Genomic DNA, 25,729 nt, shown 5'->3' with positions numbered 1-25,729 from the left:
TTGGAAATAGACTTTTGACTTGATTTGGAAATAGACTTTTGACTTGATTTGGAAATAGACTTTTGACTTGATTTGGAAATAGACTTTTGACTTGATTTGGAAATAGACTTTTGACTTGATTTGGAAATAGACTTTTGACTTGATTTGGAAATAGACTTTTGACTTGATTTGGAAATAGACTTTTGACTTGATTTGGAAATAGACTTTTGACTTGATTAGGAAACACCCGCTCCATTATGCGCCCTGACACATACACGCACTCATATGACTTTTCTTCGGCTTCTCAATTCAATCTACATTATATTTCGACCGTGACCTTTTAATCTTAATCCAAGCAATGTACGATGTGAGACACTGAATACATGTCTTCATACCACCAGTTTAAGGTCTAGAGGATAAGATGCCTTATCAGAAGGCCTCAATGGAATGTGACGTTCACGCTCTCCTTTCTACATTTATTTCGGTATTTTGTTCTCTCAATAAAAAGAAATATCAATTTGGGTTTTATTTACTGTAATCGTTTATCTCCCTCCTTTTGAATGTAGCGAAATGACAAGAGATCTAGATTTATCTTTTTAATGCTATTAGGATTTGGTGTTTTTTTTGACAGTGTTACAAAGTAATCTCTCGAAAAAAAGAATTAAGATGCATCTTATTTATGCTATTAGGATTTGCTTTGTATGTATATATTTGTTAACGAGCAAGGCGTCATGTGGCCAGAACAATGACCAACCGCCTTTAATTTCCCCAACTAAGGTCAGGTATTCATTAGAGTTGTGTGGACTCAGGGGCAACCTAAAAATCAGTCTTAGCCGAGATTTTAACCCAGGATCTCTGGTTCGGAAGCCAAGCGCGCTAAACCAGCCTCAGGGCCCCCATAATTTATATTTATTAATTATTAATTATTTCATTTGAGCTTCCTCTAAAGCTAGTCTCTCTCTTCAAATATCTATACACAGTTTCTATTGACTTACCCCGCCACTAGTAGATTTAAAGAGATGTTTATCAAACACCATCATCCGGTTCTCTTTTTCTGAGATTTTGGTTTCCGTCAGGAGGCGAAACTTTTTAAATACTTCAGTAGTCGTTCGAGCTCTGAGAAGTAAACGTTTAGCTGGACACTACTCAATCCAGTGTAACCTGGACACTACTCATTACTAATGCCAGTATAACCTTGACACTACTCAATACTCAATCCAGTGTAACCTGGACACTACTCAATACTAACGCCAGTGTAACCTGGACACTACTCGATACTCAATCCAGTGTAACCTGGACACTACTCGATACTCAATCCAGAGTAACTTGGACAGTACTCGATACTCAATCCAGTGTAACCTGGACACTATTCAATACTCAATTCAGTGTAACCTGGACACTACTCGATACTAAATCCAGTGTAACCTGGACACTACTCGATACTAAATCCAGTGTAACCTGGACACTACTCGATACTAAATCCAGTGTAACCTGGACACTACTCAATACTAAATCCAGTGTAACCTGGACACTACTCAATACTAAATCCAGTGTAAGCTGGACACTACTCGATACTCAATCCAGTGTAACCTGGACACTACTCAATACTAACGCCAGTGTAACATGGACACTACTCAATACTAAATCCAGTGCAACCTGGGCACTACTCAATACTAACGCCAGTGTAACCTGGACACTACTCAATACTAACAACATTGTGACACTGACACTACTCAATACTAACGCCAGTGGGAACACATGTAAAATATAATCTGCTTTAAACTGGGTTATTTTTAAGAATTTGAAGTTAAATTATGCAATTTCAGGCTCGGTTACTATAAGCTAAGATAATCTAATAAGCTACTTTAAGGAATCTAAAATAAAGTAATTAGAAATAGCAAACAGTAGTATTTATTTCTTCGCAATTACTTATTAGATAATTCATCATTCATATATTGTATTAAAATGTGTATTTAAGTGATATTTATTCAAAACCATCTACTTGTTACTTAATTATTTTATTTCTTATTCGTTGACTCCTTGATATTGTATCAGCCTCCAAAAATATTTTTTACGACACTCAGGGAAAATCTGCTATCAAAGTTGTGAAAATACCGTCCATCCGTCTGTTAAGGCTAAATTTTTTTTAATGTTGGAAGTTCGATTTTATGATATTGTTACGTCTCTTCTACTATCCAGGCTCTCTTCAAACTGCACCACACGACAAAAACTTAAAGATCCTCACAACTCATCAGGGATCCAAAGTAACAGTAGCAATTTAATTTCAAATACATTACAACACTGTACAGTTGGCAACAATATAACAATAACTGTCCAGAAACTTAGCCTTGCTCCGCCTGACTTCACACACCGTGCTGGTTCTCGCCTCGTCTGGTCACATTGCGAGGTAACGGGAAGTCCCATCTTTCTAACACACTCGCTCTTATATAGTGTCTCTACTGGCCTTCTAGAATAGGATGGAACGTTCTTGACCACTCAGAATGATCACAATCGCCGTGATTTGCGTGCGTAATATTTACACACATGTCATTACCGAACTGGCGTGTACTGTCACTGGTCACAGTTGACCGCTCGTCCTGCACTGGACTGGGGCGATTTGGGTAGGCTAAAAACACACACAGCACTACCCCCATCTGTGTCACCACCAGGTTTATAACAATATTTTGTAGCATGCAAAGTTCTGTTTCTTTTTGTCTTGAAAGTTAACCATTTCATTTTTACAATTATATATGAAAACTACTTTTAAAAAAATACACATTTTTTTGAACCCTTTTGGGTCTAACACTTATAGTAAAAAAAACAACAGGGTGGCTGTATGTTGTACTCGTGACCCAATCAATGACCGGAAACCAGCCTGTTCTGCTCTAAGTCTTTTGTCTAAGGCATCTTTTAAGCGTGCCAGTAATACATTAGTTAAGATCTTAATGTGTGGAAAGTAACATAATGTTACTCTATTGTTGTTGCAATGGGTAGGTCACCTTTCTTGGGTAACTTCATTAGGTAACTCAGCTTTCAGTTTGAAGGGTCTGACTTGTAACCAAATCTTGCACAGAAGCGGATGTAGCATCTCGGCTGACGTCTGCTTTAAGTGTTTCCACCGGTATCCCAACTGTAACTGCCCTCCCCCCTTTCCACTTTGCACTCAACGTTATACATTTTCATTTTGACTGGGGGCAAAATGAACCTCCATTACTTTTACTGAGGTATGTCTGGGATAGATTCTGAAGGTATGTCTGGGATAGATTCTGGAGGTATGTCTGGGATAGATTCTGGAGGTGTGTCTGCGATAGATTCTGGAGGTATGTCTGGGATAGATTCTGGAGGTATGTCTGGGATAGACTCTGGAGGTATATCTGGGATAGATTCTGAGGTATGTCTGGGATAGATTCTGGAGGTATGTCTGTGATAAATTCTGGAGGTATGTCTAGGATAGATTCTGGAGGTATGTCTGGGATAGATTCTGGAGGTATGTCTAGGATAAATTCTGGAGGTATGTCTGGGATAGATTCTGGAGGTATGTCTAGGATAGATTCTGGGGGTATGTCTGGGATAAATTCTGGAAGTGTGTCTGGGATAGATTCTGGAGGTATGTCTAGGATAGATTCTGGAGGTATGTCTAGGATAGATTCTGGAGGTATGTCTGGGATAAATTCTGGAAGTGTGTCTGGGATAGATTCTGGAGGTATGTCTAGGATAGATTCTGGAGGTATGTGTAGGATAGATTCTGGAGGTATGTCTGGGATAGATTCTGGAGGTATGTCTAGGATAGATTCTGGAGGTATGTCTGGGATAGATTCTGGAGGTATGTCTAGGATAGATTCTGGGGGTATGTCTAGGATAGATTCTGGTGGTATGTCTGGGATAGATTCTGGAGGTATGTCTGCGATAGATTCTGGAGGTGCAGAATTTCTTTCTCTCTGTCCAATGTCACTAGTGATGGATGTCCATTTTTTCGTTTGTGTTTCACTTGCTTGTTTGTGTTTGTATTTCTTACATTTCTGCCAACGCTTTTGATATTTACTCCCAAAAATGTTATATATTATATGTACCTTCTAAGAATGTACTGATTAAGTTTGTTTGTTTTTTGTTGTTGTTTTTTTTTTTGTTAAAAAAAGAAAGAATGTATTTAAATGCACATAATGTACACATTTGAAAACAAGATAAAGTAAGCAATATTTATAATATTCCTAGTGAGACATTCTCCGCCATATGTCATTGGCATTGAATCACTTGACCACAGGGAAGGACTTGCCATGACTAAGAGATTGGACCTATGCTAACATCCTGTTCGAAGGTCAACCATCAATTAGATTAGTGGTGGCCAAACTCGTAGTAAAAAAGGGCCAAAATATAATTATATAATATATAATTACATAATTATAGTTTATTCAAAGAGCCTAATATTTTAATTTAAGCTTTACATTACTTGAGACATTTATGAAAATAATTAGAATTAAAAGTACAATCTCGATCTTATCTTTGCCAATATGTCCTACTCTAAGTATCATACTTATATAGAAACTATTTATTGAAAAATATACCAAGTGAAATAATATAAAAGTTATCTTTAAAACTACAACTACAAATTCTCTTCTAATGTAAACAATGGCCTCCTTGCCTTGCAATGGAACTGAAACGTAAGTCACGTTGGTTTAGTATTGATTTTAAGTTTAGGCACAATGTCCATGTCTACAACGTCGAGTTCTTCCTTTACTCTTTCAAATGTTGTCAATGATTCTTGGCATACACATTTAGACTCACATAAGGAAAAAAGTTAAAGAGCCGGAGACAAGGAGTCAAATAACCAGAGACAAGAAGCTAAACAGCCACAAAAAAAGAGTCAAAGAGCCACAGACAAGGAGTCATAGAGCTGGAGACAAGGAGTCATAGTGCGGGAGACAATGAGACAAAGAGCCGGAGACAAGGATTCAAAGAGCCGGAGACAAGGATTCATAGAGCGTAAACAAGAAGTCAAAGAGCCGGAGACAAGGATTCAAAGAGCCGGAGACAAGGATTCATAGAGCCACAGACAAGGAGTCATAGAGCTGGAGACAAGGAGTCATAGAGCTGGAGACAAGGAGTCATAGAGCGTAAACAAGAAGTCAAAAAGCCGGAGACAAGGATTCAAAGAGCCGGAGACAAGGATTCAAAGAGCCACAGACAAGAAGTCATAGAGCTGGAGACAAGGAGTCATAGAGCCGGAGACAATGAGACAAAGAGCCGGAGACAAGGATTCAAAGAGCCGGAGACAAGGAGTTAAAGAGCCGGAAAAACGGAGTCATAGAGCGTAAACAAGAAGTCAAAGAGCCGGAGACAAGGAGTCATAGAGCCGGAGACAAGGAGTTAAAGAGCCGGAGACAAGGAGTCAAAGAGCGTAAACAAGAAGTCAAAGAGCCGGAGACAAGGATTCAAAGAGCCGGAGACAAGGAGTTAAAGAGCCGGAGACAAGGAGTCATAGAGCCTGAGACAAGGAGTCAAAGAGCCGGAGACAAGGAGTCAAAGAGCCGGAGACAAGGAGTCATAGAGCCGGAGACAAGGAGTCAAAGAGCCACAGACAAGGAGTCAAAGAGCCACAGACAGTGAGTCAAAGAGCCACAGACAATGAGTTAGAGAGCCACAGACAAGGAAGCAAAGAGCCACAGACAAGGAGTTAGAGAGCCACAGACAAGGAGTCAGAGAGTCACAGACAATGAGTTAGAGAGCCACAGACAAGGTATCAAAGAGCCAAAGACAATGAGTTAGAGAGCCACAGACAAGGAATCAAAGAGCCACAGACAATGAGTTAGAGAGCCACAGACAAGGAGTCAGAGAGCCACAGACAATGAGTTAGAGAGCCACAGACAAGGAATCAAAGAGCCACAGACAATGAGTTAGAGAGCCACAGACAAGGAATCAAAGAGCCACAGACAATGAGTTAGAGAGCCAAAGACAAGGAATCAAAGAGCTACAGACAATGAGTTAGAGAGCCACAGACAAGGAGTCAGAGAGCCACAGAAAAGGAGTCAGAGAGCCACAGACAATGGGTTAGATAGCCACAGACAATGAGTTAGAGAGCCACAGACAATGAGTTAGAGAGCCACAGACAATGAGTTAGAGAGCCACAGAGAAGGAGCCAGAGAGCCACAGATAATGAGTTAGAGAGCCACAGACAATGAGTTAGAGAGCCACAGACAATGAGTTAGAGAGCCACAGACAAGGAGCCAGAGAGCCACAGATAATGAGTTAGAGAGCCACAGACAATGAGTTAGAGAGCCACAGACAATGAGTTAGAGAGCCACAGACAAGGAGTTAGAGAGCCACAGACAATGAGTTAGAGAGCCACAGACAATGAGCAAGAGAGCCACAGACAAGGAGTTAGAGAACCACAGACAAGGAGTCAAAGAGCCACTTACAAGAAGTTAGAGAGCCACAGACAAGGAGTCAAACAGCCACAGACAAGGAATCAAAGAGCCACAGACATGGAATCAAAGAGCCACAGACAAGGAGTCAAAGAGCCACAGACAAGGAATCAAAGAGCCACAGACAAGAAGTCAAAGAACCACAGACAAGGAGTCAAAGAGCCACAGACAATGAGTCAAAGAGCCACAGACAATGAGTTAGAGAGCCACAGACAAGGAAGCAAAGAGCCACAGACAAGGAGTTAGAGAGCCACAGACAAGGAGTCAGAGAGCCACAGACAATGAGTTAGAGAGCCACAGACAAGGTATCAAAGAGCCACAGACAATGAGTTAGAGAGCCACAGACAAGGAATCAAAGAGCCACAGACAATGAGTTAGAGAGCCACAGACAAGGAGTCAGAGAGCCACAGACAATGAGTTAGAGAGCCACAGACAAGGAATCAAAGAGCCACAGACAATGAGTTAGAGAGCCACAGACAAGGAATCAAAGAGCCACAGACAATGAGTTAGAGAGCCACAGACAAGGAATCAAAGAGCTACAGACAATGAGTTAGAGAGCCACAGACAAGGAGTCAGAGAGCCACAGAAAAGGAGTCAGAGAGCCACAGACAATGAGTTAGAGAGCCACAGACAATGAGTTAGAGAGCCACAGACAATGAGTTAGAGAGCCACAGACAATGAGTTAGAGAGCCACAGACAATGAGTTAGAGAGCCACAGACAATGAGTTAGAGAGCCACAGACAATGAGTTAGAGAGCCACAGACAAGGAGCCAGAGAGCCACAGATAATGAGTTAGAGAGCCACAGACAATGAGTTAGAGAGCCACAGACAATGAGTTAGAGAGCCACAGACAAGGAGTTAGAGAGCCACAGACAATGAGTTAGAGAGCCACAGACAATGAGCAAGAGAGCCACAGACAAGGAGTTAGAGAACCACAGACAAGGAGTCAAAGAGCCACTTACAAGAAGTTAGAGAGCCACAGACAAGGAGTCAAACAGCCACAGACAAGGAATCAAAGAGCCACAGACATGGAATCAAAGAGCCACAGACAAGGAGTCAAAGAGCCACAGACAAGGAATCAAAGAGCCACAGACAAGAAGTCAAAGAACCACAGACAAGGAGTTAAAGAGCCGGAGACAAGGAGTTAAAGAGCCGGAGACAAGGAGTTAAAGAGCCGGAGACAAGGAGTCAAAGAGCCACAGACAAGGAGTTAAAGAGCCGGAGACAAGGAGTTAAAGAGCCGGAGACAAGGAGTCAAAGAGCCACAGACAAGGAATCAAAGAGCCACAGACAAGGAGTCAAAGAACCACAGACAAGGAAATCAAAGAGCCACAGACAAGGAGTCAAAGAACCACAGACAAGGAATCAAAGAGCCACAGACAAGGAGTAAAAGAGCCACAGACAAGGAATCAATGAGCCACAGACAAGGAGTCAAAGAGCCACAGACAAGGAGTCAAAGAGCCACAGACAAGGAATCAAAGAGATGGAGATAAGGAGTCAAACAGCCACTGACAAGGAGTCAAAGAGTTGGAGATAAGAAGTCAAACAGCCACAGACAAGGAATCAAAGAGTTGGAGATAAGGAGTCAAACAGCCACAGACAAGGAGTCAAAGAGTTGGAGATAAGGAGTCAAACAGCCACAGACAAGGAATCAAAGAGTTGGAGATAAGGAGTCAAACAGCCACAGACAAGGAGTCAAAGAGATGGAGATAAGGAGTCAAACAGCCACAGACAAGGAATCAAAGAGTTGGAGATAAGGAGTCAAAGAGCCACTGACAAGGAGTCAAAGAGCTGTAAACAAGAAGTCAAACAGCAACAGACAAGGAATCAAAGAGTTGTAGATAAGGAGTCAAACAGCCACAGACAAGGAATCAAAGAGCTGTAAACAAGAAGTCAGACAGCCACTGACAAGGAGTCAAAGAGCTGTAAACAAGAAGTCAAACAGTCACTGACAAGGAGTCAAAGAGCTGTAAACAAGAAGTCAAACAGCCACAGACAAGGAGTCAAAGAGTTGGAGATAAGGAGTCAAACAGCCACTGACAAGGAGTCAAAGAGCTGTAAACAAGGAGTCGAACAGCCACGGACAAGGAGTCAAAGAGCTGTAAACAAGGAGTCAAACAGCCACTGACAAGGAGTCAAAGAGCTGTAAACAAGGAGTCAAACAGCCACTGACAAGGAGTCAAAGAGCTGTAAACAAGGAGTCAAACAGCCACAGACAAGGAATCAAAGATCCACAGACAAGGAGTGAAAGAGCCACAGACAAGGAGTCAAAGATCCACAGACAAGGAGTGAAAGAGCCACAGACAAGGAATCAAAGATCCACAGACAAGGAGTGAAAGAGCCACAGACAAGGAGTCAAAGATCCACAGACAAGGAGTGAAAGAGCCACAGACAAGGAATCAAAGATCCACAGACAAGGAGTGAAAGAGCCACAGACAAGGAGTCAAAGATCCACAGTCAAGGAGTGAAAGAGTGGAAATAAGGAGTCAAATAACCGGAGACAAGGAGTTAAACAGCCACAGACAAGGAGTTAAACAGCCACAGACAAGGAGTCAAAGAGTTGGAGACAAGGAGTCAAAGAGCCACAGTTTACGACTAGTGAATTATAGGATCATTTTATCAGACCCGTTATACCATGCTCACACTGACTTATATCCTGCTCACACTTACATATATCCTTCTGACACTGACCTATATCCTCCTCACACTTATCTATATCCTTCTCATGTTGATCTATATCCTGTTCACACTGACCTTTATCCTTCTCATACTGACCTATATTCTGCTCACACTGACCTATATCGTGCTCACTGACCTATGTCCTCATAACACTCAGTTCTCTGAATACTAGGAACATTAACAGAATAACATCAGCCAATACAATCACGTCGACAACACTTTCGCCACGCACACGTCTATCTTGTATGGAAGTAGGGAGGTCACACTGTCCATTGGTTACTGAATGACTTACATGTTAGCTATGATCTGAAAAAACCTAAGTACACTGTCCATTGGTTACTGAATGACTTACATGTTAGCTATGATCTGAAAAAACCTAAGTACACTGTCCATTGGTTACTGAATGACTTACATGTTAGCTATGATCTGAAAAAACCGAAGTACAGCACGGACTCGTCGAATGGCCTTTCGCCATTTTTGTTGAATCTATTGAAAGGACGAACGAAACAAGCAAATATTAAAAAAAAAGAAGGATTATATATGGGGAAGAACTGCAATATTACTGCAATATATTTATCGATATTGCAAACTCCGCTTTTCTATATAAGACGATATTAATTAATTAGCATTAGTTGATTAACTAATTGGTTAATTTTTTTTATTGATTCATGTATTTACAGCGACTATGAATAATTCTAAAAAAAATCTCTACTTCAACATTTTAGTGCCTGTTAATATAAGTGTTGTTTTTTTATTTCTACTTTTTTTTTATTACTAAGATAATTTGGTCAATGTTTTGATTGATCCATGTTTTGATTGATCCACGTTTTATGTTGAGACGAAGAATGCAAAGTTTTAACTTGATCTGAACATGGAAAGTGGGAGAACTTAGTGTAAACCAAATGTCGTACAGACAACAGAAGGACTTGATATGTTTTGTTATAAGGCTAGTTCTAACACATTTCTACAAAACAAGACGATTTGTCTAGTTCTGTCGTATGTTTATAAACGTTTTTTTTTTAAATGGACTAGTCCACAGGCTAGAAAGAATAAGGTGTCATTCATTTTCTTAAAGTGGTTCTAACACTGAATAACAAAATAAAAGTACTTGTACATTACAGAAATCTATTCTATTGGTCTTGCACATTAAACCTGAAGTGAATAGCCAGACTATCTAGGCTAGAAGTACATTCAAGTTGATTAGAATATGTAGGCTAGAAGTACATTCAAGTTGGTTAGAATATGTAGGCTAGAAGTACATTCAAGTTGGTTAGAATATGTAGGCTAGACGTACATTCAAGTTGATTAGAATATGTAGGCTAGAAGTACATTCAAGTTGGTTAGAATATGTAGGCTAGAAGTACATTCAAGTTGATTAGAATATGTAGGCTAGAAGTACATTCAAGTTGATTAGAATATGTAGGCTAGAAGTACATTCAAGTTGGTTAGAATATGTAGGCTAGAAGTACATTCAAGTTGGTTAGAATATGTAGGCTAGAAGTACATTCAAGTTGATTAGAATATGTAGGCTAGAAGTACATTCAAGTTGGTTAGAATATGTAGGCTAGAAGTACATTCAAGTTGGTTAGAATATGTAGGCTAGAAGTACATTCAAGTTGATTAGAGTATGTAGGCTAGAAGTACATTCAAGTTGGTTAGAATATGTAGGCTAGAAGTACATTCAAGTTGATTAGAATATGTAGGCTAGAAGTACATTCAAGTTGATTAGAATATGTAGGCTAGAAGTACATTCAAGTTGGTTAGAATATGTAGGCTAGAAGTACATTCAAGTTGGTTAGAATATGTAGGCTAGAAGTACATTCAAGTTGGTTAGAATATGTAGGCTAGAAGTACATTCAAGTTGATTAGAATATGTAGGCTAGAAGTACATTCAAGTTGATTAGAATATGTAGGCTAGAAGTACATTCAAGTTGGTTAGAATATGTAGGCTAGAAGTACATTCAAGTTGATTAGAATATGTAGGCTAGAAGTACATTCAAGTTGATTAGAATATGTAGGCTAGAAGTACATTCAAGTTGATTAGAATATGTAGGCTAGAAGTACATTCAAGTTGGTTAGAATATGTAGGCTAGAAGTACATTCAAGTTGGTTAGAATATGTAGGCTAGAAGTACATTCAAGTTGATTAGAATATGTAGGCTAGACGTACATTCAAGTTGATTAGAATATGTAGGCTAGACGTACATTCAAGTTGATTAGAATATGTAGGCTAGAAGTACATTCAAGTTGGTTAGAATATGTAGACTAGAAGTACATTCAAGTTGATTAGAATATGTAGGCTAGAAGTACATTCAAGTTGATTAGAATATGTAGGCTAGAAGTACATTCAAGTTGGTTAGAATATGTAGGCTAGAAGTACATTCAAGTTGATTAGAATATGTAGGCTAGAAGTACATTCAAGTTGGTTAGAATATGTAGGCTAGAAGTACATTCAAGTTGATTAGAATATGTAGGCTAGAAGTACATTCAAGTTGATTAGAATATGTAGGCTAGAAGTACATTCAAGTTGATTAGAATATGTAGGCTAGAAGTACATTCAAGTTGGTTAGAATATGTAGGCTAGAAGTACATTCAAGTTGATAAGAATATGTAGGCTAGACGTACATTCAAGTTGGTTAGAATATGTAGGCTAGAAGTACATTCAAGTTGGTTAGAATATGTAGGCTAGACGTACATTCAAGTTGGTTAGAATATGTAGGCTAGAAGTACATTCAAGTTGATTAGAATATGTAGGCTAGAAGTACATTCAAGTTGGTTAGAATATGTAGGCTAGAAGTACATTCAAGTTGGTTAGAATATGTAGGCTAGAAGTACATTCAAGTTGATTAGAATATGTAGGCTAGAAGTACATTCAAGTTGATTAGAATATGTAGGCTAGAAGTACATTCAAGTTGATTAGAATATGTAGGCTAGAAGTACATTCAAGTTGGTTAGAATATGTAGGCTAGAAGTACATTCAAGTTGATTAGAATATGTAGGCTAGACGTACATTCAAGTTGATTAGAATATGTAGGCTAGAAGTACATTCAAGTTGGTTAGAATATGTAGGCTAGAAGTACATTCAAGTTGGTTAGAATATGTAGGCTAGACGTACATTCAAGTTGGTTAGAATATGTAGGCTAGAAGTACATTCAAGTTGATTAGAATATGTAGGCTAGAAGTACATTCAAGTTGATTAGAATATGTAGGCTAGAAGTACATTCAAGTTGGTTAGAATATGTAGGCTAGAAGTACATTCAAGTTGGTTAGAATATGTAGGCTAGAAGTACATTCAAGTTGGTTAGAATATGTAGGCTAGAAGTACATTCAAGTTGGTTAGAATATGTAGGCTAGAAGTACATTCAAGTTGATTAGAATATGTAGGCTAGAAGTACATTCAAGTTGGTTAGAATATGTAGGCTAGAAGTACATTCAAGTTGGTTAGAATATGTAGGCTAGAAGTACATTCAAGTTGGTTAGAATATGTAGGCTAGAAGTACATTCAAGTTGGTTAGAATATGTAGGCTAGAAGTACATTCAAGTTGGTTAGAATATGTAGGCTAGAAGTACATTCAAGTTGGTTAGAATATGTAGGCTAGAAGTACATTCAAGTTGGTTAGAATATGTAGGCTAGAAGTACATTCAAGTTGATTAGAATATGTAGGCTAGAAGTACATTCAAGTTGGTTAGAATATGTAGGCTAGAAGTACATTCAAGTTGGTTAGAATATGTAGGCTAGAAGTACATTCAAGTTGATTAGAATATGTAGGCTAGAAGTACATTCAAGTTGATTAGAATATGTAGGCTAGAAGTACATTCAAGTTGGTTAGAATATGTAGGCTAGAAGTACATTCAAGTTGATTAGAATATGTAGGCTAGAAGTACATTCAAGTTGGTTAGAATATGTAGGCTAGAAGTACATTCAAGTTGGTTAGAATATGTAGGCTAGAAGTACATTCAAGTTGGTTAGAATATGTAGGCTAGAAGTACATTCAAGTTGGTTAGAATATGTAGGCTAGACGTACATTCAAGTTGATTAGAATATGTAGGCTAGAAGTACATTCAAGTTGGTTAGAATATGTAGGCTAGAAGTACATTCAAGTTGGTTAGAATATGTAGGCTAGAAGTACATTCAAGTTGGTTAGAATATGTAGGCTAGAAGTACATTCAAGTTGGTTAGAATATGTAGGCTAGAAGTACATTCAAGTTGATTAGAATATGTAGGCTAGAAGTACATTCAAGTTGGTTAGAATATGTAGGCTAGAAGTACATTCAAGTTGGTTAGAATATGTAGGCTAGAAGTACATTCAAGTTGGTTAGAATATGTAGGCTAGAAGTACATTCAAGTTGATTAGAATATGTAGGCTAGAAGTACATTCAAGTTGGTTAGAATATGTAGGCTAGAAGTACATTCAAGTTGATTAGAATATGTAGGCTAGAAGTACATTCAAGTTGGTTAGAATATGTAGGCTAGAAGTACATTCAAGTTGATTAGAATATGTAGGCTAGAAGTACATTCAAGTTGGTTAGAATATGTAGGCTAGAAGTACATTCAAGTTGATTAGAATATGTAGGCTAGAAGTACATTCAAGTTGATTAGAATATGTAGGCTAGAAGTACATTCAAGTTGATTAGAATATGTAGGCTAGAAGTACATTCAAGTTGATTAGAATATGTAGGCTAGAAGTACATTCAAGTTGGTTAGAATATGTAGGCTAGAAGTACATTCAAGTTGGTTAGAATATGTAGGCTAGAAGTACATTCAAGTTGGTTAGAATATGTAGGCTAGAAGTACATTCAAGTTGATTAGAATATGTAGGCTAGAAGTACATTCAAGTTGGTTAGAATATGTAGGCTAGAAGTACATTCAAGTTGGTTAGAATATGTAGGCTAGAAGTACATTCAAGTTGATTAGAATATGTAGGCTAGAAGTACATTCAAGTTGGTTAGAATATGTAGGCTAGAAGTACATTCAAGTTGGTTAGAATATGTAGGCTAGAAGTACATTCAAGTTGGTTAGAATATGTAGGCTAGAAGTACATTCAAGTTGATTAGAATATGTAGGCTAGAAGTACATTCAAGTTGGTTAGAATATGTAGGCTAGAAGTACATTCAAGTTGGTTAGAATATGTAGGCTAGAAGTACATTCAAGTTGATTAGAATATGTAGGCTAGACGTACATTCAAGTTGGTTAGAATATGTAGGCTAGAAGTACATTCAAGTTGGTTAGAATATGTAGGCTAGAAGTACATTCAAGTTGATTAGAATATGTAGGCTAGAAGTACATTCAAGTTGGTTAGAATATGTAGGCTAGAAGTACATTCAAGTTGGTTAGAATATGTAGGCTAGAAGTACATTCAAGTTGGTTAGAATATGTAGGCTAGAAGTACATTCAAGTTGGTTAGAATATGTAGGCTAGAAGTACATTCAAGTTGGTTAGAATATGTAGGCTAGACGTACATTCAAGTTGGTTAGAATATGTAGGCTAGAAGTACATTCAAGTTGATTAGAATATGTAGGCTAGAAGTACATTCAAGTTGATTAGAATATGTAGGCTAGAAGTACATTCAAGTTGGTTAGAATATGTAGGCTAGAAGTACATTCAAGTTGGTTAGAATATGTAGGCTAGAAGTACATTCAAGTTGATTAGAATATGTAGGCTAGAAGTACATTCAAGTTGGTTAGAATATGTAGGCTAGACGTACATTCAAGTTGATTAGAATATGTAGGCTAGAAGTACATTCAAGTTGATTAGAATATGTAGGCTAGAAGTACATTCAAGTTGGTTAGAATATGTAGGCTAGAAGTACATTCAAGTTGATTAGAATATGTAGGCTAGAAGTACATTCAAGTTGGTTAGAATATGTAGGCTAGAAGTACATTCAAGTTGGTTAGAATATGTAGGCTAGAAGTACATTCAAGTTGATTAGAATATGTAGGCTAGAAGTACATTCAAGTTGGTTAGAATATGTAGGCTAGAAGTACATTCAAGTTGATTAGAATATGTAGGCTAGAAGTACATTCAAGTTGGTTAGAATATGTAGGCTAGAAGTACATTCAAGTTGGTTAGAATATGTAGGCTAGAAGTACATTCAAGTTGGTTAGAATATGTAGGCTAGAAGTACATTCAAGTTGATTAGAATATGTAGGCTAGAAGTACATTCAAGTTGGTTAGAATATGTAGGCTAGAAGTACATTCAAGTTGGTTAGAATATGTAGGCTAGAAGTACATTCAAGTTGATTAGAATATGTAGGCTAGAAGTACATTCAAGTTGATTAGAATATGTAGGCTAGAAGTACATTCAAGTTGGTTAGAATATGTAGGCTAGAAGTACATTCAAGTTGATTAGAATATGTAGGCTAGAAGTACATTCAAGTTGGTTAGAATATGTAGGCTAGAAGTACATTCAAGTTGGTTAGAATATGTAGGCTAGAAGTACATTCAAGTTGGTTAGAATATGTAGGCTAGAAGTACATTCAAGTTGGTTAGAATATGTAGGCTAGACGTACATTCAAGTTGATTAGAATATGTAGGCTAGAAGTACATTCAAGTTGGTTAGAATATGTAGGCTAGAAGTACATTCAAGTTGGTTAGAATATGTAGGCTAGAAGTACATTCAAGTTGGTTAGAATATGTAGGCTAGAAGTACATTCAAGTTGGTTAGAATATGTAGGCTAGAAGTACATTCAAGTTGATTAGAATATGTAGGCTAGAAGTACATTCAAGTTGGTTAGAATATGTAGGCTAGAAGTACATTCAAGTTGGTTAGAATATGTAGGCTAGAAGTACATTCAAGTTGGTTAGAATATGTAGGCTAGAAGTACATTCAAGTTGATTAGAATATGTAGGCTAGAAGTACATTCAAGTTGGTTAGAATATGTAGGCTAGAAGTACATTCAAGTTGATTAGAATATGTAGGCTAGAAGTACATTCAAGTTGGTTAGAATATGTAGGCTAGAAGTACATTCAAGTTGATTAGAATATGTAGGCTAGAAGTACATTCAAGTTGGTTAGAATATGTAGGCTAGAAGTACATTCAAGTTGATTAGAATATGTAGGCTAGAAGTACATTCAAGTTGATTAGAATATGTAGGCTAGAAGTACATTCAAGTTGATTAGAATATGTAGGCTAGAAGTACATTCAAGTTGATTAGAATATGTAGGCTAGAAGTACATTCAAGTTGGTTAGAATATGTAGGCTAGAAGTACATTCAAGTTGGTTAGAATATGTAGGCTAGAAGTACATTCAAGTTGGTTAGAATATGTAGGCTAGAAGTACATTCAAGTTGATTAGAATATGTAGGCTAGAAGTACATTCAAGTTGGTTAGAATATGTAGGCTAGAAGTACATTCAAGTTGGTTAGAATATGTAGGCTAGAAGTACATTCAAGTTGATTAGAATATGTAGGCTAGAAGTACATTCAAGTTGGTTAGAATATGTAGGCTAGAAGTACATTCAAGTTGGTTAGAATATGTAGGCTAGAAGTACATTCAAGTTGGTTAGAATATGTAGGCTAGAAGTACATTCAAGTTGATTAGAATATGTAGGCTAGAAGTACATTCAAGTTGGTTAGAATATGTAGGCTAGAAGTACATTCAAGTTGGTTAGAATATGTAGGCTAGACGTACATTCAAGTTGGTTAGAATATGTAGGCTAGAAGTACATTCAAGTTGGTTAGAATATGTAGGCTAGAAGTACATTCAAGTTGATTAGAATATGTAGGCTAGAAGTACATTCAAGTTGGTTAGAATATGTAGGCTAGAAGTACATTCAAGTTGGTTAGAATATGTAGGCTAGAAGTACATTCAAGTTGGTTAGAATATGTAGGCTAGAAGTACATTCAAGTTGGTTAGAATATGTAGGCTAGAAGTACATTCAAGTTGATTAGAATATGTAGGCTAGAAGTACATTCAAGTTGGTTAGAATATGTAGGCTAGACGTACATTCAAGTTGATTAGAATATGTAGGCTAGAAGTACATTCAAGTTGATTAGAATATGTAGGCTAGAAGTACATTCAAGTTGGTTAGAATATGTAGGCTAGAAGTACATTCAAGTTGATTAGAATATGTAGGCTAGAAGTACATTCAAGTTGATTAGAATATGTAGGCTAGAAGTACATTCAAGTTGGTTAGAATATGTAGGCTAGAAGTACATTCAAGTTGATTAGAATATGTAGGCTAGAAGTACATTCAAGTTGGTTAGAATATGTAGGCTAGAAGTACATTCAAGTTGATTAGAATATGTAGGCTAGAAGTACATTCAAGTTGGTTAGAATATGTAGGCTAGAAGTACATTCAAGTTGATTAGAATATGTAGGCTAGAAGTACATTCAAGTTGATTAGAATATGTAGGCTAGAAGTACATTCAAGTTGATTAGAATATGTAGGCTAGAAGTACATTCAAGTTGATTAGAATATGTAGGCTAGAAGTACATTCAAGTTGATTAGAATATGTAGGCTAGAAGTACATTCAAGTTGATTAGAATATGTAGGCTAGAAGTACATTCAAGTTGATTAGAATATGTAGGCTAGAAGTACATTCAAGTTGGTTAGAATATGTAGGCTAGAAGTACATTCAAGTTGGTTAGAATATGTAGGCTAGAAGTACATTCAAGTTGATTAGAATATGTAGGCTAGAAGTACATTCAAGTTGATTAGAATATGTAGGCTAGACGTACATTCAAGTTGGTTAGAATATGTAGGCTAGACGTACATTCAAGTTGGTTAGAATATGTAGGCTAGACGTACATTCAAGTTGATTAGAATATGTAGGCTAGAAGTACATTCAAGTTGGTTAGAATATGTAGGCTAGAAGTACATTCAAGTTGGTTAGAATATGTAGGCTAGAAGTACATTCAAGTTGATTAGAATATGTAGGCTAGAAGTACATTCAAGTTGATTAGAATATGTAGGCTAGAAGTACATTCAAGTTGATTAGAATATGTAGGCTAGAAGTACATTCAAGTTGGTTAGAATATGTAGGCTAGAAGTACATTCAAGTTGATTAGAATATGTAGGCTAGACGTACATTCAAGTTGGTTAGAATATGTAGGCTAGACGTACATTCAAGTTGGTTAGAATATGTAGGCTAGAAGTACATTCAAGTTGGTTAGAGTAGACTGGACGTCTTACCTCTTGTTGATATTTCTGTTTGATTAAATGTTTGATTTTTTGACGGATGACTTTGTTTTCTACCAAAAGTTTCCACTTGGAGTTCTCTTTGAAATAATTTGGTTTCATAAACTTCAGATATTGGGTAAAAGTCAGGGGATTCCCCTGGGCGTCAGCGTAACGAAACTCAGCTGCAGCAGCTTCTTCCTTCTTTTTATCTTGAATGTATTTGATCGGATTGGTTGACGGCTTTATCAGTGCACTAGAGGACAATACATGTATTGGATAGGATTTGTTGATGGCTTTATCAGTGCACTAGAGGACAATATATGTATTGGATCAGATTGGTTGATGACTTTATCGGTGCACTAGAGGACAATACATGTATTGGATAGGATTTTTTGATGGCCTTATCAGTGCACTAGAGGGTAATACAAGTATTGGATAGGATTTGTTGCTTTACACATTTAAGGACAATACATGTATTGATTGGAAAAATCAATGCTCTAGACATTGGATCTCGCTGTTGATGAGAATCGATCAACACTAACAAGTTATCATGGCACTTCCATTGTCTTTCTTGACAGAGTCATTTTATTATCATTTCTAGACGTCAAATAACAGTATATTCTGTACATATAATGCAGTAACTCTAAGAAGACATGACATCTAATGAAAATATAACTTAGCTGACATGAGAGAACAGTCATTGTTGAGATGTCAAGGAACTAAATTAAAGAGAACAACGCGTTCCTTGACACTATCGATGCTGTAGATACTATAGAATAAACCATTTTCTTGGACATATTTCTTTCATATATTTGGTCATGCGACAAATGTAGGATAACATATTTCTTTGGTATATTAATGTACGATATACGTAACAAATGAGGTTCACATATTTCTTGAACATTTGAGCATTTCAATGAGGTTTCTTTTAAAAATTTAAAAAAACATTTTTTTCCTTCCTTATTACATTTGTGAATTTTAGAGGTTAATGAGACATATAACAATTAAATTTAGTTATTTAGTCTTAAGCTCAACTTGTAATTGACATGCATACACGTATACCTTAAAATGTAACTAAATGTGATTATATATATATATATATATACATATATATTTATTTGCTTATGTAACCAGTATTTTGTATAATCTTCTACTTAGGTTAAAATATTGAACGATTTATCGTTCCCCAAACCAGTCAATGCACTTTATTTGTTATACAATGAAGCGAACAATGTATACTTACACTCTGTCCCTCATTTTATTAGGATCACCAGCAACAAGGTCAAGGACCATTTCTATTTTCATCGCTTTTTCTTTTTCTAAAGCCTTGACGAGTTCTTTGGTCCTAAGAGAAACACACACCAGGCACATAAGAACTGACCTATGTATTGCATTGGACAAACTGCAGGGTTTAAAACCATAAACTACTACACGTAAAAGTCAATGAGAACATACTTGTCTTCACTTTTGACATGGGGAGTAGCATCTTTTAACATCTTGTCTTCTTCTTTGAGTTCTTTCAGAGGCTGTAGAAATACTTGTTCACCAACTGGTAACGTTGACATATATCTAGGGAAAACAATAGAGTCACACTCAAATGTTTGTAGGACTACTTCATAGAACAACAAAGTCCTATATGAAACATAATATCTGACCTGACAAGGACTTCGATCTAGTCAGCAGAGATGGCCTCTTTAAAATTTTACAGATAATAAGCTGTCCACCCAAGCTACTAAATGTAATCATCTCTAATTATCCACCAAAATATGATGAGTACAGTGCAATTCAACGGTGCCTGCTTCGAAAGTTTCAGTATAAACAGCGGAGATAAACAAGGATGTGTCCTGGCCCCAACTCTCTTAGGAATACTAGTTTCACTGCTAATCCACAACGATTGACAAATCCACCGAAGGCATCTATCTCCATTCCAGATTTGTTGTCAAACTCCTAAATATTGCCAGACTGAGGGCCAAAACTAAAATCAGAGCCACCCTCATAAGAGATATGCTATTCGCGGATGATGCAGCGGTAGTGGCACACTCACAAGAAGAACTTCAGCCACTAATGTCCCGCTTCTCTCAGGCCTTTAAAGAATATGGCTTAACTTTTAGCATGAAGAAAACAAATGTTATGGGACCACCTGCTACCGCACCACCCTCCATCCTCATAGACGATAACAAGCTGGACGCCGTAAATGAATTCTGCTATGTGGAATCCACAATTAAAAATGACCTGTCTCTAGAAGAGGAGATTAAAAAACGCATAGGGAAGGTTGCCTCGACCTTCGCTAGAATCATGGACCACCTACGCAAAGCAAGAGAGAAAACTGAACTCATTCCATTTGCGATGTCTTCGAAGGATCTTGAAAGTCACATGGAAAGAAAACGTGTGCAATACTCAGATCCTTGCGCGATCTTTACAGCCCCCAGACAACGCCGGATGGAGGAAAATCGCATTACGAAAGTCATCCTCTACGGACAACTCGAGACTCAAGACAAACTGGTCGCCCCACCTCCGTTATATAGATGTAATAAAACGGGACCTCAAATCAGTGAACTTCAATACTGACCATTGTGAAGACATAGCTCTAGACCGCACCAGATGGAGAGAGACAGTTACCTAGAAAGCTATGGACAGCGAAATAACATGGGCCTCAGCTCTGGAAGAAAAACGTACAATGCGAAAAATGGCTATCTCCTCTACCCCCTTAACCTGCAATATTTGTGAACGGGAGTGTCTCTTCAAAATAGGGCTCCACAGCCACATGAAAAAGTGTGCGAGATGAACCATATTCGTTCTACGACTGAATGAGGCCAACAATCCGTAGCAACGGAGGATGAACCAGCAAAAAATAAAATTTCCAGTAATACATATAGTTATTTTAATAGGTTTAAATTTGAATTAGAATATCAATTTAAAAAATATAGATCTCTTTAACTTACACTGTAGCTTTAAATTACTCTTTCACTCTTAGACTCACTTAAAGCTAGAAATTTGTTTAAAAAATGGAGTTGATGAATTTGCAAAAGTGCAATATAAGTTAAGCAAGGGGGTCTACTGAAAGCCAGAAAACATGGCAAGGGGTCTACGAGACAAAAAAAGTTTGGGAACCACTGATCTACACCGTTATTGTCACCAGACCCTGTTTGGTTCACGTGGCAATAGTGCAATTGATCTCATTGCCCCCTTTCAGTCGGTGTTTTTTTAGATTTTTTTCCCCTGCTTAGACCTGATTGAACTACTCATTGCTTAGATTGGGAGGCGACATTGGTTCACATTATCAAAGCAGCATAGAAAAACAACTTATTCACAAACATGATTTATATGAAAATAATGTGTCTCCAATGCAAAAGACGGAGGAATGGAGGAAGACGGTGAACAGACTAATGGCTAAGTGAAGGGGAAGAATCTCTCCTTTTCCAAGAGGTGGGTGTTAGGTGGACCTGCGGCTTGGTGAGACCTTTTTTTTCCATATATAACATAACCTTGACCCACTTTATTTTGTCTGTTTCCCCCGCCCCCCGAAGTTACTGCAATATTTAAAAGAGTTACCTCTGGTACCATGCTGGCGGCACTTTCTTCGTCATCAGTTTCTTGCGACGTTTTAAGCTCATAACATTTATTTCACTCATGATCTGAAAGTGAACAATTTGGCTATCACGTGTCCAGAGGAAACTTTCGATATGGATGTAAACTAGAAGAGGAAGGGTTTGATAAAGATACCAAAGAAATACAAAATCTTTAAATTACATAATTATTAACTAGCAGTACAAATCGGCTACGCCCGTTGATTTGTTCCTAGGCCGAAGATAGACGTAGACAGCGGAAAGATAACAACCACAGACAGACAACGAATGTGGCAAACGGATGTGGTCGTAGATGGGGCTGCGTAGACACGTGAAATATTGCATTAATCTTCGGACTCGAAGGCAAGCTTATTTTTATCCCCCCCCTCTTTTTTTTTTGCGCTTTCAATGAACAGGCCACATTTGAATGATCCCCTAACCTACTTTTGAGATGTTTCAATGAGCAGGCCACATTTGAATGATCCCCTAACCTACTTTTGAGCTGTTACAATGAGCAGGCCACATTTGAATGATCCCCTAACCTACTTTTGAGCTGTTACAATGAGCAGGCCACATTGGAATGATCCCCTAACCTACTTTTGAGATGTTACAATGAGCAGGCCACATTTGAATGATCCCCTAACCTACTTTTGAGCTGTTACAATGAGCAGGCCACATTTGAATGATCCCCTAACCTACTTTTGAGATGTTTCAATGAACAGGCCATATTTGAATGATCCCCTAACCTACTTTTGAGCTGTTACAATGAGCAGGCCACATTTGAATGATCCCCTAACCTACTTTTGAGATGTTTCAATGAACAGGCCATATTTGAATGATCCCCTAACCTACTTTTGAGCTGTTACAATGAGCAGGCCACATTTGAATGATCCCCTAACCTACTTTTGAGATGTTACAATGAGCAGGCCACATTTGAATGATCCCCTAACCTACTTTTGAGATGTTTCAATGAGCAGGCCACATTTGAATGATCCCCTAACCTACTTTTGAGATGTTACAATGAGCAGGCCACATTTGAATGATCCCCTAACCTACTTTTGAGATGTTTCAATGAACAGGCCACATTTGAATGATCCCCTAACCTACTTTTGAGATGTTACAATGAGCAGGCCACATTTGAATGATCACCTAACCTACTTTTGAGATGTTACAATGAGCAGGCCACATTTGAATGATCCCCTAACCTACTTTTGAGATGTTACAATGAGCAGGCCACATTTGAATGATCCCCTAACCTACTTTTGAGATGTTTCAATGAGCAGGCCACATTTGAATGATCCCCTAACCTACTTTTGAGATGTTACAATGAGCAGGCCACATTTGAATGATCCCCCAACCTACTTTTGAGATGTTACAATGAACAGGCCACATTTGAATGATCCCCTAACCTACTTTTGAGATGTTTCAATGAACAGGCCACATTTGAATGATCCCCTAACCTACTTTTGAGATGTTTCAATGAGCAGGCCACATTTGAATGATCACCTAACCTACTTTTGAGATGTTACAATGAGCAGGCCACATTTGAATGATCCCCTAACCTACTTTTGAGCTGTTACAATGAGCAGGCCACATTTGAATGATCCCCTAACCTACTTTTGAGCTGTTACAATGAGCAGGCCACATTTGAATGATCCCCTAACCTACTTTTGAGCTGTTACAATGAGCAGGCAACATTTGAATGATCCCCTAACCTACTTTTGAGATGTTACAATGAGCAGGCCACATTTGAATGATCCCCTAACCTACTTTTGAGCTGTTACAATCAGCAGGCCACATTTGAATGATCCCCTAACCTACTTTTGAGATGTTTCAATGAACAGGCCACATTTGAATGATCCCCTTACCTACTTTTGAGATGTTACAATGAGCAGGCCACATTTGAATGATCACATAACCTACTTTTGAGATGTTTCAATGAACAGGCCACATTTGAATGATCCCCTAACCTACTTTTGAGATGTTTCAATGAGCAGGCCACATTTGAATGATCCCCTAACCTACTTTTGAGATGTTACAATGAGCAGGCCACATTTGAATGATCCCCTAACCTACTTTTGAGATGTTTCAATGAACAGGCCACATTTGAATGATCCCCTAACCTACTTTTGAGATGTTACAATGAGCAGGCCACATTTGAATGATCACCTAACCTACTTTTGAGATGTTACAATGAGCAGGCCACATTTGAATGATCCCCTAACCTACTTTTGAGATGTTACAATGAGCAGGCCACATTTGAATGATCCCCTAACCTACTTTTGAGATGTTTCAATGAGCAGGCCACATTTGAATGATCCCCTAACCTACTTTTGAGATGTTACAATGAGCAGGCCACATTTGAATGATCCCCTAACCTACTTTTGAGATGTTACAATGAACAGGCCACATTTGAATGATCCCCTAACCTACTTTTGAGATGTTTCAATGAACAGGCCACATTTGAATGATCCCCTAACCTACTTTTGAGATGTTTCAATGAGCAGGCCACATTTGAATGATCACCTAACCTACTTTTGAGATGTTACAATGAGCAGGCCACATTTGAATGATCCCCTAACCTACTTTTGAGCTGTTACAATGAGCAGGCCACATTTGAATGATCCCCTAACCTACTTTTGAGCTGTTACAATGAGCAGGCCACATTTGAATGATCCCCTAACCTACTTTTGAGCTGTTACAATGAGCAGGCAACATTTGAATGATCCCCTAACCTACTTTTGAGATGTTACAATGAGCAGGCCACATTTGAATGATCCCCTAACCTACTTTTGAGCTGTTACAATCAGCAGGCCACATTTGAATGATCCCCTAACCTACTTTTGAGATGTTTCAATGAACAGGCCACATTTGAATGATCCCCTTACCTACTTTTGAGATGTTACAATGAGCAGGCCACATTTGAATGATCACATAACCTACTTTTGAGATGTTTCAATGAACAGGCCACATTTGAATGATCCCCTAACCTACTTTTGAGCTGTTACAATGAGCAGGCCACATTTGAATGATCCCCTAACCTACTTTTGAGCTGTTACAATGAGCAGGCCACATTTGAATGATCCCCTAACCTACTTTTGAGATGTTACAATGAGCAGGCCACATTTGAATGATCCCCTAACCTACTTTTGAGATGTTACAATGAGCAGGCCACATTTGAATGATCCCCTAACCTACTTTTGAGCTGTTACAATCAGCAGGCCATATTTGAATGATCCCCTAACCTACTTTTGAGATGTTACAATGACAGCCCGCTCCCATTCTCTCTCTTTCTCTCTGGAACCCCCCTCCCCCGGATTTGTTTACCCCCCCCCCTTTTCTGACACAGACTTTCCATTTGATTTGGAACGACCCACTTTATAACGCCCCCCCCCACCCCCGAAACAACCGCATGCTTTTGATATCAATAATACGCTCCCCCTCCTTACCCGCGGAAAGGGGGGGGAGTGAGGTAGTCCGCCAAAATAAACAATAGCCTTTCAACTATTTGAAAGCAGTGAAACACGAGTATCTCTGGGGAAATATTTTTATATTTATCTGCAATGTATTGCCAACAGTTTTCGTTTCACCATTTTAGCAGAGCGGGTGTTCGAATATTGAAATTATTGTTGTTGGGCATTTAGTAACAGAGTAAAATGCCTATAGATCTACTCAACAATATATTCCTTATAAAACGTATAGATCTATTATCTTAGCATATCTAGAGCTACTGAGCCTATTTCTTCTTCTCGTGTTTATGCAATTAATACAATTATTTAAAAAAAGTAAAAAAAAAATGCAATCAAAGTTCTTAAGGCAAGAAGTAGGATGGGTTAAAACATACGGATTGTAGGTGAAGTAGTCACAACTAGACTAATACAGTAATCAGAGAATGATGTTTCATTCGTTTCTAAAAGATGGCAAAGTGTATGTTCAACAAAGTCGTACGATCTGTTTGTTACTTG

General features: G+C 38.0%; 1 protein-coding gene across 3 annotated transcripts in view; it reads right to left on the bottom strand.

Annotated features, from left to right (window-relative positions):
- LOC106057790 (uncharacterized) overlaps window positions 1-25,729 on the bottom strand; it is a 77,558-nt gene extending 51,829 nt beyond the window's left edge. For 2 of the 3 annotated variants that reach the window (XM_056006859.1, XM_056006860.1), the window contains exons 1-7: window positions 25,609-25,729; window positions 21,751-21,833; window positions 19,654-19,767; window positions 19,442-19,543; window positions 18,211-18,451; window positions 9,490-9,563; window positions 975-1,095 (exon numbers count right to left, since the gene is read on the bottom strand). In XM_056006859.1, coding sequence (XP_055862834.1) covers window positions 975-1,095; window positions 9,490-9,563; window positions 18,211-18,451; window positions 19,442-19,543; window positions 19,654-19,767; window positions 21,751-21,830 — 732 coding nt within the window. In that variant the 5' untranslated portion in view covers window positions 21,831-21,833; window positions 25,609-25,729. Of the gene's footprint in view, window positions 1-974; window positions 1,096-9,489; window positions 9,564-18,210; window positions 18,505-19,441; window positions 19,544-19,653; window positions 19,768-21,750; window positions 21,834-25,608 lie in introns of those variants that run through there. The other variant, XM_056006861.1, reaches the window with a different exon arrangement.

Source organism: Biomphalaria glabrata, chromosome 12, assembly GCF_947242115.1.
Source record: "Biomphalaria glabrata chromosome 12, xgBioGlab47.1, whole genome shotgun sequence".
Lineage (NCBI taxonomy): Eukaryota > Metazoa > Mollusca > Gastropoda > Planorbidae > Biomphalaria > Biomphalaria glabrata.
Note: the sequence above shows the minus strand (reverse complement) of the source record. Positions and strands in the feature narration are given on the sequence as shown.